The sequence below is a fragment of the Fusarium vanettenii genome (assembly GCF_000151355.1).
Source record: "Fusarium vanettenii 77-13-4 chromosome 14 genomic scaffold NECHAsca_24_chr14_5_0, whole genome shotgun sequence".
NCBI classification, from domain to species: domain Eukaryota; kingdom Fungi; phylum Ascomycota; class Sordariomycetes; order Hypocreales; family Nectriaceae; genus Fusarium; species Fusarium vanettenii.
In genome coordinates, this window is record NW_003315861.1 from 135,758 (window position 1) to 148,598 (window position 12,841).

A 12,841-nucleotide genomic window follows, 5' to 3' on the forward strand; every position below is an offset into this window, starting at 1 on the left:
TTCTCGGGGGGCGGCTTGGCTGTGTGGGAGGCGGCGTCAGAAGTCCCTGTTGTTGCCCCCTAGGGCGCTTTCGTGTAGGCGGGGCGCGCGGGCCTAGCCGCTCGGGAGGGCTGGGAATCGGCTGTAAAGTAGCCGGCATCTGCATTTGTCGGGTCTCTGGCGCCTGTTGACCGTCGTGCTCACTACTGGCATATGCTCTTCGCATTCTTTCTCGTAACCGTGCCTCAACCCGTTGCTGCGTGATAGTTGCAATTGTACGCGCGATCTCTTCCTCAGACACTATGACGGTGTTCTGGCGCCGTACCCTCCGTGTCCGACGCCCTTGCTGCTCTGCGCGCTGGCGTTCTAGGTCATCCAATGTCCGGCGGACCTCGTCAGATGGGACTGCTTGCGTGTGACGACGCCGATCTTCGACCCGCTGGCGTTTGAGATCATCCCAGGTACGGCGGATATCGTCAAGTGGAACTCTGATTGGCTCTTTCTTGGGCTGGTGGAGAGCCTGTAGAGCGGCCTGCCCTTCTCGTGGCTGGGCGACATGTCGATCCGTAAACGATGATGGAACGGTTGATTGAGATGTTTCCGGACCTCTACGATCTGCGGCCGGAGCGCGCGAACGGGCGCAGTCGTCTAGCGTACCACGGATACCATCGATCGCGATTCTGGGCGGCTGCGACATGGTATAAGCGGACGTGCGCCGAGCAAGAGAGTAAAGTAGGTAAATCGCTATCTCTAGACTTGTTAGTGATGCCGGCCCGGATGTAAATCGACGGCTACGAGGCCCAAATAAATATATGCAGCCATGCAGATAATAGATATTGTAGATCAATTGCCGATGCCATTTTAACCGGGAAGTTAGGCAGCTCCTTGCTAAGATAGTAGCCCTCCCGTAATATCATGGCTTCAGGAGGCCAGTTGTAGAGGTGCAGCCCCAGGGAGAGGTTATGCAGCGAGAGTTCATGAACTTCATGCAGTGTGATGTTGGGATGAGCTCACAAAGCGTCAATCAGGTGCTGTCACCAGTAAGAGGAAGCTGGTTCGAGAGAATTGAGAGAATACGAACGACCTAGGCAGGGTTACCCCTACTTATTTGATGTAGGAATTACGGGCTGGATGGCTGAGTGTGGGAATGGTTGCATCGAGGGGTTCTGAACGTTGTGACGCTGGAGGAGGGGGGTATGGAATGTGGTAGGAGATGGAAACGTCAGAGAGGAGATTTTGCGTCTGGTTTTTGCGTGGAACATGAGCCCGCCCCAGGAATTGTCGGACACGCTTGTTCATACAATGATGGAGGGTAGATGATCTGAAGATGGAGACGCGTATTTTTTGGAATATGGAGAACGGTATACCGGTATATGGCTCATAGAGAACCGAGAATGATTGACTGATCTTGTAGACGTTCGTTCTCCCTCCTCGTCTTTCTTTCTTTCTTCTCTATATCTGAAGAGACCAGGCCAAGATACTAGACCTGCTGAGCCTGCAACAGATCTGTAACGCTGTCTTGACAAATCTGGTATCCATCGTGACACATCTTCCCATGAGGTGCCAACAAACACCCTCCTCGTCTCTATTTCTGAAGAGACCAGGCCGGAAAAAAGGAGGTGGCTCTTTAAAGTGGCACATGAGAAGGTGGCGCAAACAGGACTGGGCGCTATGCGATCCGGGCGTTGGTTTTCCGGAGAGAGGAGAGAAGAGGGCGCGGAAGAAAGAACCTTTTCGTTCCTCAAAGGCATACTGAACAAGCGGTGGGATACTAGCAGATTCGCCGCTGACGTTCTTGAGGACGAAGTCATGCGATGCTCCAGGTGGAAGCTCCCAGCCAAGGAACGATTCGAGGGCGACTTCAAGGCCAAGACGAAGAACCCAGTACTCGTTATCGGACAGACTGCTGACCCCATCACTCCCCTGGCGTCAGCGCGTAACCTCACAGGGACCCTTGAGGGCAGCGTACTTCTCGAGTTTGACATCCCCGGCGTAAGTGACCCCTTTGACCGTCTATCGGTGAAAAGCTAACAATGTCGGCAGCATTCGATTCTCCGCCGAAGCTCCGAGTGTGTTATCAAGGCTACCGCGGCTTACTGGAGCGAGGGCAAGCTTCCCAAGAATAACACGGTCTGCAAGTCCGAGGTTGAGCCTTTTTCGACCGACTCAGGCTGGCCTGAGATGATCAAGGAGCTTGGCATGGGCCCCAAGGAATAGAGAGACGGCTATGTAGAAGAGAACTGTGACGGTAGATCTGACCTGTGGGAGTATTTATGAATGCTGTGTTGTTGGTTCAATATCGTTTAAACTGTCTTTACCACATACGTCCAAGGCAATAGATATACGCAAGCCTGCATACCTACCACCTACTTTGGCTCGACCACAACAGTGACGTGTTTGAAGCATACCGAGGACGCTGCTAGAAGACTCAAAATTGAGTCCTCTCGTGCAAAATCTCTCACCAAGGCCCTCATTACTCACCCTTGTCACCGCTGCCAAGAGCGGTTTGGTCCCCGGCCCGAGGTGAGTCACCTGAGACCGCAAATGGCTATACGGGCAATACGCATCCCACAGAATTGATGCTATACCCATTTAAGATCAAAAATCTACTTTTGACAGATGCAGTAGAATTGAATACGGTAAGCTCATCAGTCCGTTGCTGCGGCCTTCGGCGCCTGTCACCGACGCCGAGTCAACGTGACTCAGGTACGGCGAACAAATCTTCAACATCGGCGTTGCACATTATAAATCATTCTAGTAAAGAGTCATTAGCTTCATGTTAAAAATGAGCTCTTGGATCAATTCGGATGTCTCGGCATCAATCACATATCCTCAGTTTTACCCTCATCACAATGTCTCCCTGGAACCCTCGGCGGCTGCTATCAACACGGCAGCCGAACCAAACCCCGAGTCGGCAAACCAATCTGAAAATCGAGCTTGAAACTCCCACCGCTATTCTGCACGGATATTTCAACAGTAGCAGCGATGCCTACGTCTCGGGGCGATTATTATTCAACGCGGAAGAGGCTATACAAGTTGAAAGCCTCGATGTTACACTACAACTTCATGTGCGATATAAACGTCCTCGAAAAAAGAATTGCGCCAGCTGTGTGCAGGATTTGATCCAAATATCCCAACAGGGCGCCATTTCCACCCTGACACCACTACCTAAAGGGCAGCATGACTTCGACATATCCTTCATCATCCCCAGCCACTTTCCCATCTCCATGGATACGCCACTTGCAACAGTAGAATACGAAGTATACGCCAAGGCTATTTGCACAGAACAAGAACCCATCATCTCAAAAAGGATCATCAAAGTGGAGCGGATGCTTGAAGCCGAATCAACCAAACAATTTCATATCTACAACTTCAACTCCACCAACATGATAGCCACATTGTGTCTCAGCAGTGTCATCCTCCCTACTGGAACTAACTCGGTCTCACTTCGCATCGACAACATCACCTCAAGTCTAGCCATCGGACTTGAGGTGTGGAAACTTCACAAGGTTACTTGGAAACTTGAAGAGTCTGTTTCCGTCGCCCTCCCCAGCTGTCCTCGTCATTCGACAAGCCCAGCGACTAGTCAGGGGGCCAATAACGACCCAAGTCAACAGTCAGAAACCCGGCTTCTTGGAAAGAAGAGTCTTCGTCACGGATGGGAAGAACACACAAACGAATCCCAACCTCACATTACCTTCGGCTTCGACTACAATCTCAACCGAGTTGGCTCCGAGACTATCTATGCATGTGAGGAGAGTGCCGGCCCACAAGTGACACACGCTCTTCTCGTCGAGCTTCACCTAGAAAAGCATTTTGTGCTGCCAGAGTCCCCCTGGATGACGTCGCCACCAAGGGCTGAAACTACACTACGCATGACACGACCTGTTGTTTTGACAGAGCTCGTTGAGCCGAGTGTCCCGCCAGCTTACGGTAACTCGGCCGATAGTCCACCCGAGTATGCTGATGTCAGCTATTGAGAACCAATCTTTCCTGACGATGGAGTGGTGGGCGAGATTAAAAGAGAAGAGAAAAAACTTGTAGAGATTGCTTCGTGTGGGGACCTTTTTGGTCGTGATACCAGTCAGCAGAGACCCAAACAACTCAACGTAATCAACGAGTTGATCAACTCGTTGATCAACGGCCAACTCAACCAACTCAATGGAGGACTTTATTAGTAAGCTGCCCAACTCAATATTACCTTGAAATTGATGGATCTCGTTGATTTCGTTGATATAAAGTGGGTCTACTAGCCACTGTTAGTGACTGTAACTGCGGATTGGTATAAATCCTAACGGCGACCCGTAAGGTACCTTAACTAAGGCTATGTGTGGCTTGTACGTATGGCAGATCACCTAATTTCCCTGGACGCCACCTCCTTTTAGCCTCTGTTCTGCCCTCAATTCTGCTTCTGACTTCCACCTAGATTTCAACAGTTACACCGATTGCATTGCGTAACTAGCTCAGGATGAGTATTTTATCAGATTCTGACGCCATCACTGCTGTTGACGATGATGGAAATTTTAGGTCGTCTCCAGCGCCTTCTACAGCTTTCACGCCATTCTCGCCAGCACGACGTTCTAAGTCCACCTCGCCAGATTCCACTACCAAAGAGCGGCAATATGAAGAATCTCTTTGGCGCCATTTCCCCGGCTTCACGTGGTCTCAAAGGGTTAGAGATACTAATTCCTGGGCCTGGGAGTATGAGTACGATATCCAGAAAGGCAACGACCGGAAGTGGGTTTGCAAAATTTGCATCCGCAAGAACATTCTTAAGCCAAAGACCTTCACATCAACGGGCATCCAGAATACCCTAAACCACCTCTATGACGACCACAGGATTTGTGCGCCTGAAGGGAAGACGAAATCAGCCTCGCAGCTAAGAGCAGAGGGCCAGAAGGCCAAGGGACAGTCAACCATCGCCGAGCTGATGAAGCTTAATACCAATAAGCCTAGAGAACAAGCAATTGCGAATGGCTTCATTAAGAACTTCGACAAGAAGTTTTTCCAACGACTTCTAATGGAATAGATCGTGGAGGCCAACCTGTCGTTCGAAACGGCAGAACACGACAAGCTCAGGAAGATTTTCGCATACCTGAACCCTTGCGTAAAGCTCTGTGACGCCAATCTCTCCGCAACCTCTATTCGCAGGAAAATCGTGGCATCATATGAGCAGCACAAGACGAAGGTTATGGAGGTCCTCCAGAGCTCTCCCGGCCTAATTCACGTCTCTTTTGATGGCTGGAGGTCCGGAAATCGGCACGCGTTATATGGGATTATGTGCTTCTTCCAAGACGAGAAAAACAATCCCTGCAAAATCGTCCTTGGAGTACCCGAGGTCTCTACTCGCCATTCTGGCACCAATATTGCAGCAGAAGTCCTCGAGATTATCGATTCATATGGTATAAAGAATAAGATCGGGTATTTCACGCTTGACAACGCCGAAAACAACGATTCAGCAATGGCTGTAATCGGAGGAGAGTTGGGCTTCGATGGACGCAAGCGCAGAGGTCGATGCTTTGGCCACATACTCAACCTCTCTGCCAAAGCACTGCTTTTTGGCTCCAATCCAGAGGCATTTGAGAATCAGCTTTCCGGCGCAGCAGCGTTATCTGAAACTGAACACGATCTTTGGAGGAGGAGAGGACCAGTCGGGAAGCTCCACAACCTCGTTGTTGACATCGACAGATCTGATGTGCTGACTTACCTTCTTCGGGGTGTTCAGCAGGCTGATATGGACCAATCTATCGATCCGAGAGTTCGAGCGAGGAAGCCTCTGAACATCGTCGTCGATAACGATACCAGATGGCTGTCCCAGCTCTACATGATCCGCCGCGCGATCAAACTCCGTCCTTACCTCGATGTGATGATTCTTAAACACAAACAAGCTTGGGAGCAGGACAATAGGTCGAAAAGGACGGGCCTGATGCGGAGGTCGGCTGTTCAACCGCGAATTTGCCTACCCGAAAACCAGCTTTCAGATAAGGACTGGGACGTCAGGGTTGAAAGCCACTCCACTCAATCCACGTAGTGGATCCACTCGTGGATTCCACTGTCCACTCCACTGGCAAAATTCCAGTGGATTGGCTAATCCACCGAATCCACTCGACGATGTCGTGGGTGGATTGGGTGGATTAGAAGTGGGGTAGTTAAGGGCGCCTATATATTTTGGCAGAATGCCTCTAACAGAGCCTGATGTGCCCCTACGTTTCTATAATGTTGCTACCCTATGTCAAAACCACCATGAAGCTTCTAAATAAACGCAATTTTAGAATGCATAAAATTCAGGAAGTATCATTGGAATGTCCTTGGCTTTCTCATTAGGGCAATATAAGTCTCGATAGGTATATTTAAGCTTTGCTCCGTGAGTGCCATATCGTCTTGAGAGCCATTAAGAGTTATATATTTTCCTGTTATATAACGACATTTCTAGTACATATCAGGTTCGACTGTCCATATTTTGGATTTATAACGCAATACTTATACTATTAAATAACTTCCGGCAAGCTAATTCGAAAAACGCGTCCAGATCCCTCGATTTCTTAATACTGCGCGAAAAATTGCAAGCGACACTACTCGCGTCAAGCTCGTGATTTGAAGGCTGTTAGGGACTTATCTACTACGCGACCCCAAGATGACACTGGCTACGTGCTTGTCCACAACAAATTAGCTTGAAAGGAAGTATCTGAAACATCTGCGGGATAAGGGCCTATTGTGCCAACTGACCGCGTTGGACGCGTCACGCGCGCTTACTTGACGGCCTGTTGTTAACCCATCACTGCATCATATTTTGCGATTTCGACATGACAAAGAGATTATTTTACCATGACCTCGCCTGATTCCTGCTTCGACATTTCCGACAGCGGCTTCGGGTCCGCTGCCGAATCAACGCCCTGCCCGACGCCGTATCCTACCCGTTCAACCTCGACCCCTGCCTCGACTCTGACGACCTCTTCCGCAAGCGATGAACAGTACGAACGTACGCTCTGGAGGCATTTCCCAGGCTGGGCGTCCTCTGAGCGAGCCAGAGAGACGCGTTGCTGGGCCTGGCAATTTGGATATGACATCCAAAAGGAAGACGACCGCAGATGGATATGTCGAGCGTGCATTCGCAAGAATAATCCACATCCGCGTCATTTCGAAGCTGATGGCATTCACAACGCGTACAATCATCTGTTCAACGACCACGGGATTCGCGCTCCTCCTGGGATGACCAAAGGAACTGCTGAAAAGAAGGCGAATTCTAAGGGCAGAAAGCCTCCGGGGCAGCGGACTCTCGCTGAATCCATGAAGCTCGATCTACACGACCCACGAGAACAAGCAATTGCGAACGACTTCATCAAACGCTTCGACAAGGAACACTTCCGGAGGCTTCTGATCGACTGGATCGTGGCCAGGAATCACTCCTTTTCAATTGCCGAGGAGGCAGAACTCCATGCTATCTTCGATTACTTGAACCCGTCAGTTTCGGCTCGTAAAGCCAATATTACCCATACAACGGTTCGAGAAAAGATCGTCGCCGCGTTCGAACAACACAAGCAGAAGGTGATAGAGGCCTTGAGCAAGGCGCCTGGCCTTATCCACATGTCCTTTGACGGCTGGCGGTCTGGAAACCGGCACGCCTTATATGGTATCTGTTGCTTCTTTAGGGACGAAAACAACAAACCTTGCAAGATTACGCTCGGGCTCCCCGAAGTCAGCGCCAGGCACACTGGGCCTAATATCGCCGCCGAAATCCTCGACGTAATTGAATCGTATCAGATCCAAGACAAGATTGGCTATTTCACGCTTGACAACGCGAAAAACAATGATACCGCTATGGAGATTATTGGTGGAGAGCTCGGCTTCGTAGGGGCCCGCAGGCGAGGACGCTGTTTTGGGCATACCTTGAACCTCTCCGCCAAAGCCGTTCTATTCGGGCACGATGCTGACGCTTTTGAGCGGCGGATATCAGGGGCAGAGCCTCTTACTGAAGCAGAACACTTGATTTGGCGCAAGAAGGGGCCAGCAGGCAAATTGCACAATCTTGTGGTAGCTATCCACAGATCTGACTTGTTGACTGGCATGCTTCGCAATATTCAACAAGAAGCCTTCAACAAGTCAACTGACCCCAAACTCAAAGCCAGAAAGCCATTGGATGTTATTTTGGATAACGATACTAGATGGCTATCACAGTTATATATGATACGACGAGCTCTACTGCTTCGCGACTATATCGAGCGACTCGTTGCCCACCATCGAATCGACTTCGAACAACAGAATAAGACCAAGAGGGGCGGCCCTAAGAAGTCGCTCACATTGCCCTTTATTTGCCAGCTAGAGAACCAGCTATCCGATAAGGACTGAGAGGTAGTCGAATTATTTGCGCAAATCCTTGGTTACTACGAAGCCACGATCAAAATGCTTGAAGGCGACGGCCAGATCCGCAAGCGGAAGCATGGGTGGACTGGGTCATATGGCAATATTTGGGACGTTATTCAAGGCTTCGAATTCCTTCTCGAGCAGCTTGAACGCTTTAAGGATATCGCGAAGGACTTCCCTGATCCTGAACACTTCAGGATCAACATTAATTTGGGCTGGCAGAAGTTGAATGAGTACTACGAGATATTAAGCGAGACGCCCATCTACTACACTGGCCTAGCGCTCCATCCGGCATACCGATGGAAATGGTCTGAACGCAACTGGACTGACCGCCCTGAGTGGATTGACGAGGCAAAAAACATGGTTCATGATGTCTGGCGTTTTGAGTATCGGGAGGCCGTATTGCCTGGAGAGGAGCTATCAGCCGTTGAGCTAGTTCCCAAGCAGCGGAAGACTTCGGACAATCCGTTCCAGGAATACCTTAAACGAAACCGCTACACAGCGCCAGAAGCAGGTCACGATGGCCTCACGCTAGGCGAAGACGAATACCTCCACTGGATTACGCACTGCGAAAGTGGCGATGGCTCCATTGACGATCCTCTCGCTTACTGGCACGAGAAGCGATTCAAGTATCCAAACTTATCGCGAATGGCGCTCGATTTTCTCACGATACAACCAATGTCTGCTGAGTGTGAGCGTCTTTTCTTAGCAGCAGGTCGGATGGTGAACCCTCTGCGCCACCGGCTTGAAGCCCAGATTATCGGGATGTGCCAGGTATTGCGTTCATGGCTGAGGGCAGGTATTATTCATGAATTAGATCCCTTTTTTATCTCGGTAGACGAAGAAAAAGTCAACCTCGAATTGGCTCAGATGTCAGATCAACAGCTTGAAGGATGGGCAACAAAGTGGCTCACTCAGGTGGTGGGCGTTCAAGACGAGATGGAAGCCAGTTGGAGATAAGTCTCACGTGGAAGTTGGAATAAGGGACGTACGTGGGCAAGGGCTTCGGGAATAGCTTCACCATCATGGCATCAAGAATAGAGGCACTTGCCAATCCACCCAATCCACCCAATCCACGATAGCTTCCAGTGGATCCACTATACTGAGATATTCAGTGGATTATGATCTACCCACTCCACTCGAGCAGCCAGTGGATTGAGTGGAGTGGCTTTCAACCCTGGTACCATCTAGTACCCCTCACCCTGCCATTCCCCTGTGGTTAACGCCATATTAATCTTCCTTAGTGTCCATGAACCGTCTTGCTCTTGCCGATGTAGAGCTTTCTGACGGTATATTTGTCCCCAAGGACTCATCCTTGACTGTTTTATCTCATAAAATGTGGGATCCTAAGGTCTACGCTAACCCAGATCAATGGGATGGCTATCGGTTCCTCAAGATGCGCGAGGACCCTGAAAAGCAGAACAGCGCTCTACTCGTTTCAACAAGCCCAGATTATCTTGGGCTTGGTCACGGTCAACATGCTTGCCCAGGGCGCTTCTTCGCCTCCAATGAGGCCAAGATTGCCGTTCTCTCCTTCATAATCAAGTATGACTTTAAACTGGTTGGCGAAGCACCGCCGGATGTTATCAAGCACGGCTTCAACCTATCCGGTGACCCCTCGACGCAGATGCGTGTCAGAAGACGTGAGGAAGAGGCCACCGTGTAAGGCAAGCGGACTACAAGTAGGATCACGGAAGCTGCCCCGTACTTGAGGGAAAGTAGCTTCACCAGAGTTTAGAGTGAAGTGAGGACTGACACTTGTCGCTACGGCATTGCCAGTTATTATGACGTCGCACCTCTCGAAAAGGGGGCATCAACCGTAACGGCAATGGGAGTGCTTGTGAACACATGGTAGCTTTAGGTAGCGTTGAAGTCGAGTGTTAGAAAACACCTTGACCTGGATATTATATGTCGTCTGTGGCTCCCAATATCATTGCACACCACGGGCCACAAGGCAAGCCAGCTGTTTCAATGTGGCATGTAGATATTAACAAAGGCAAGCCTTCAAACACCTATACTTAAACTCTATACAAGGCCCGAGTTCCCAATGCCTGGTTGAGTCCACAACGCCTCATTAATCGCAAACTGCGAAAAGAAGTCATCCAGGGAGACCTGCCCTATCGTATCGCTCCCTGCAGTTGGCGAGAAGAATGGCGGATCGACCTGGCTCATCTTCTGCCCCGAGTGCTCATCCACCCACGGCTGGACAAACTTGGTGGTAACCTGAAGAGTGGCATTTGGATCTTTGTTCGGTGATGCTGATGCCTCGGAAGGGTTCCAGTCGGAAGGAGGTGAGTCCAGGATGTTCCAGAAGCTCGTGGCGTTGAAAGTGACTATGGAGCTATCCATTCCATTCTCGGCCGCGGAATGAAGGTCACGGAGGACTCGTAGCTACCAATTCATCATCAGGAGTCTCTCAGTGTAACGAATGGCAGACTAACCTTGTAGCGGATGTGAGGCCAGCGAAGAGAGAGGCGCTCAAGGAACCTTTCACATAAATAAAGACCTTCGCGAGCCTTCTCGGCAATGTGCTGGTCCTGCGCAAACTGGAAAAGCCAAGGAATAATCGCCGTCGCTGCAACCTGATGACCCATGACAGGATCATTGACTTCAAGATGCATCTCTTCAAACGTCTGCAGCAGCCGAATCACCCAGCCGGTGTGAAACAGCGCCTGATCTACAACCTGTTGTAGAAAGATTTTGGGCTGTGTCTTGCGAGACCGGTCTCGCAGGGCCACTAGGTGAATGAAGGGATGGTGAAGCACTGCCAGCGCTGCGTGAGAGGATAGCTGCATTATCGTCCACGGCGTCCAGTACTCTCGGTAGTTGAGGAGCTCCGAGGGCGGGCGGCGTTTGACCAGGATGTTTTCGAACCGGTGAGGCGGGCTGAGGTCTAGTTCGAATTCTTGGAGCCTCACCATAAGTTGTGAGTAGGTCGAGTTGGAAGTCCATGGTATTTCTGTTTTCCCAAGCCGAATTGCGCCTAGGTATGCTGTAATGTCTCCCCATATTGAGATGATCTGAATGCTAGGCGCGACGATCCCTGGGTCGCTGTTGTCTGAAGTAATAAGGTGGCCTTCATCTTCGGGGTCTGATACAGGCGCAGGAAGAGGAGGACTGGGAGGGAGCGGAGGTGGGTTGTCGAGACGATCCAGAACAGTAATGGTGGGAGAAAAGGCTTTCTCCAAGGTAAACACGCTCCAGTAACATCTAGAGAAGGTCTCATCATCATCAGAGATCTTTGAGGCGCCTTGTCTACTCAGCATTTGCAGAGATACTAGTCTCGCAGCAGCTCCGATACACATCCAAGCCCGGGTTTGTTTGTTTGCTTCTGCGTTTAGAACCGAAAGGACAAGCCAAGCATCAGGAGGACGAACCCATTATGTCGCCCAATGCTAGCAAGCAAAGAGCCTGTATTACGTCGGCCGTTGCTACTCCCTCGGCTGCCAAGCTCATTACGCTTTCTTGGGAAGAAGCTGTGTAGAAGTCGATGGCCTGCGCCTCCCTATCGCGATAGAAGTAACTTTCCGAGTGGCGGAGGCATAATGACAGAAAGCTCGATCGGAGGTAACGTGGGAAGTGTGGGACCCGTGTACGCAGATTGGCAGGACTTAATAATGGAAGCGGCTGAAAGTAGACCTTGGTTTGGTAGACGTCAACCAGATAATCCAAGACTTGGGCCGGGGGCTCTGAGTTGGAAGGAGACCTGAACTGTCAGCAGAGCGCAAGTCGACCAAGCCCAGCACTCACCAAACATCTGCGCTAAAGGACGGGCTGATGGACGAGTTTGAGGGGTCGGGTATGACGATAACATCGCTTATCGAGGAGCTGGGTCCGTGTTCGGAGAGGGATGATATGGTTGGTTCCGCGGCGGCATCATCGTTTCTATCGGCAAGAGATCTGGCGAGGAAGTCAAGTTAGAGAAAAATAAGAGAGAAACAAAGTGACGCAGAAAACGAACTGCAAAATGTCATAGATTTGGCCCACCCTCGACTCCAAGTTCTTGACACGCTCTTTGGACGACCTGCGAACGGCATGTTAACTTGAACATGTCTCTGAACAAAGAGGCTTACCCCTTCATCACACGACTTCCTTTCCCTTCATTCGGTCGCCGATCGCGAGGGAGGTAGTAGCAGGTTTGGTTTAGACGAGTGCAAAACGAGCAAACAGGCTTCTCGGCCGGACATTTCGTCTTCTTTCGCCTGCCCACAGAGGTCAATCAGCTGCACGCAACCATGAGACGTACAGTGTAGGCAACCTGCAGGGTTCGCAGGCCCGCCGGGTCTTGGGCTCGGTTACCCTGGACTGCGAATTCATTCTTAGTACGGCGTGGAGATCTGGGGGACGGAGTTGGAAAGCCAAGTGTTTCCCCGGGTCTTCTGCAGGATGGGAAACGTTTGGGTTTCTGGAGATGGAGGAAGTTGCACGTGAGCGGACTAGCAATCCGGGCCCGCTTTGATATGTTAGTAGCGAATGAGACCGACCACGTGAACGGAGTTTC

General features: G+C 50.6%; 3 protein-coding genes across 3 annotated transcripts; 2 read left to right on the forward strand and 1 right to left on the reverse strand.

Annotated features, from left to right (window-relative positions):
• Window positions 1-1,788: 1,788 nt before the first annotated feature.
• On the forward strand, window positions 1,789-2,196 carry NECHADRAFT_88573 (uncharacterized protein; the record flags this gene model as incomplete). Its single annotated transcript, XM_003044106.1, has 2 exons — window positions 1,789-1,971; window positions 2,023-2,196. 2 exons carry the CDS (start codon window positions 1,789-1,791, stop codon window positions 2,194-2,196), a joined length of 357 nt encoding a protein of 118 aa, XP_003044152.1.
• A 719-nt stretch (window positions 2,197-2,915) lies between these two features.
• On the forward strand, window positions 2,916-3,941 carry NECHADRAFT_15563 (uncharacterized protein; the record flags this gene model as incomplete). The annotated part of the gene is made up of 1 exon (XM_003044107.1): window positions 2,916-3,941. A coding segment is annotated over one exon (1,026 nt), but the record flags the coding sequence as incomplete, so codon positions are not given.
• A 6,424-nt stretch (window positions 3,942-10,365) lies between these two features.
• NECHADRAFT_55230 (uncharacterized protein) lies at window positions 10,366-12,027 on the reverse strand (the record flags this gene model as incomplete). Its single annotated transcript, XM_003044151.1, has 3 exons — window positions 10,366-10,731; window positions 10,782-11,668; window positions 11,718-12,027. Coding segments are annotated over 3 exons (1,563 nt in total), but the record flags the coding sequence as incomplete, so codon positions are not given.
• Between the last annotated feature and the right edge of the window lie 814 nt (window positions 12,028-12,841).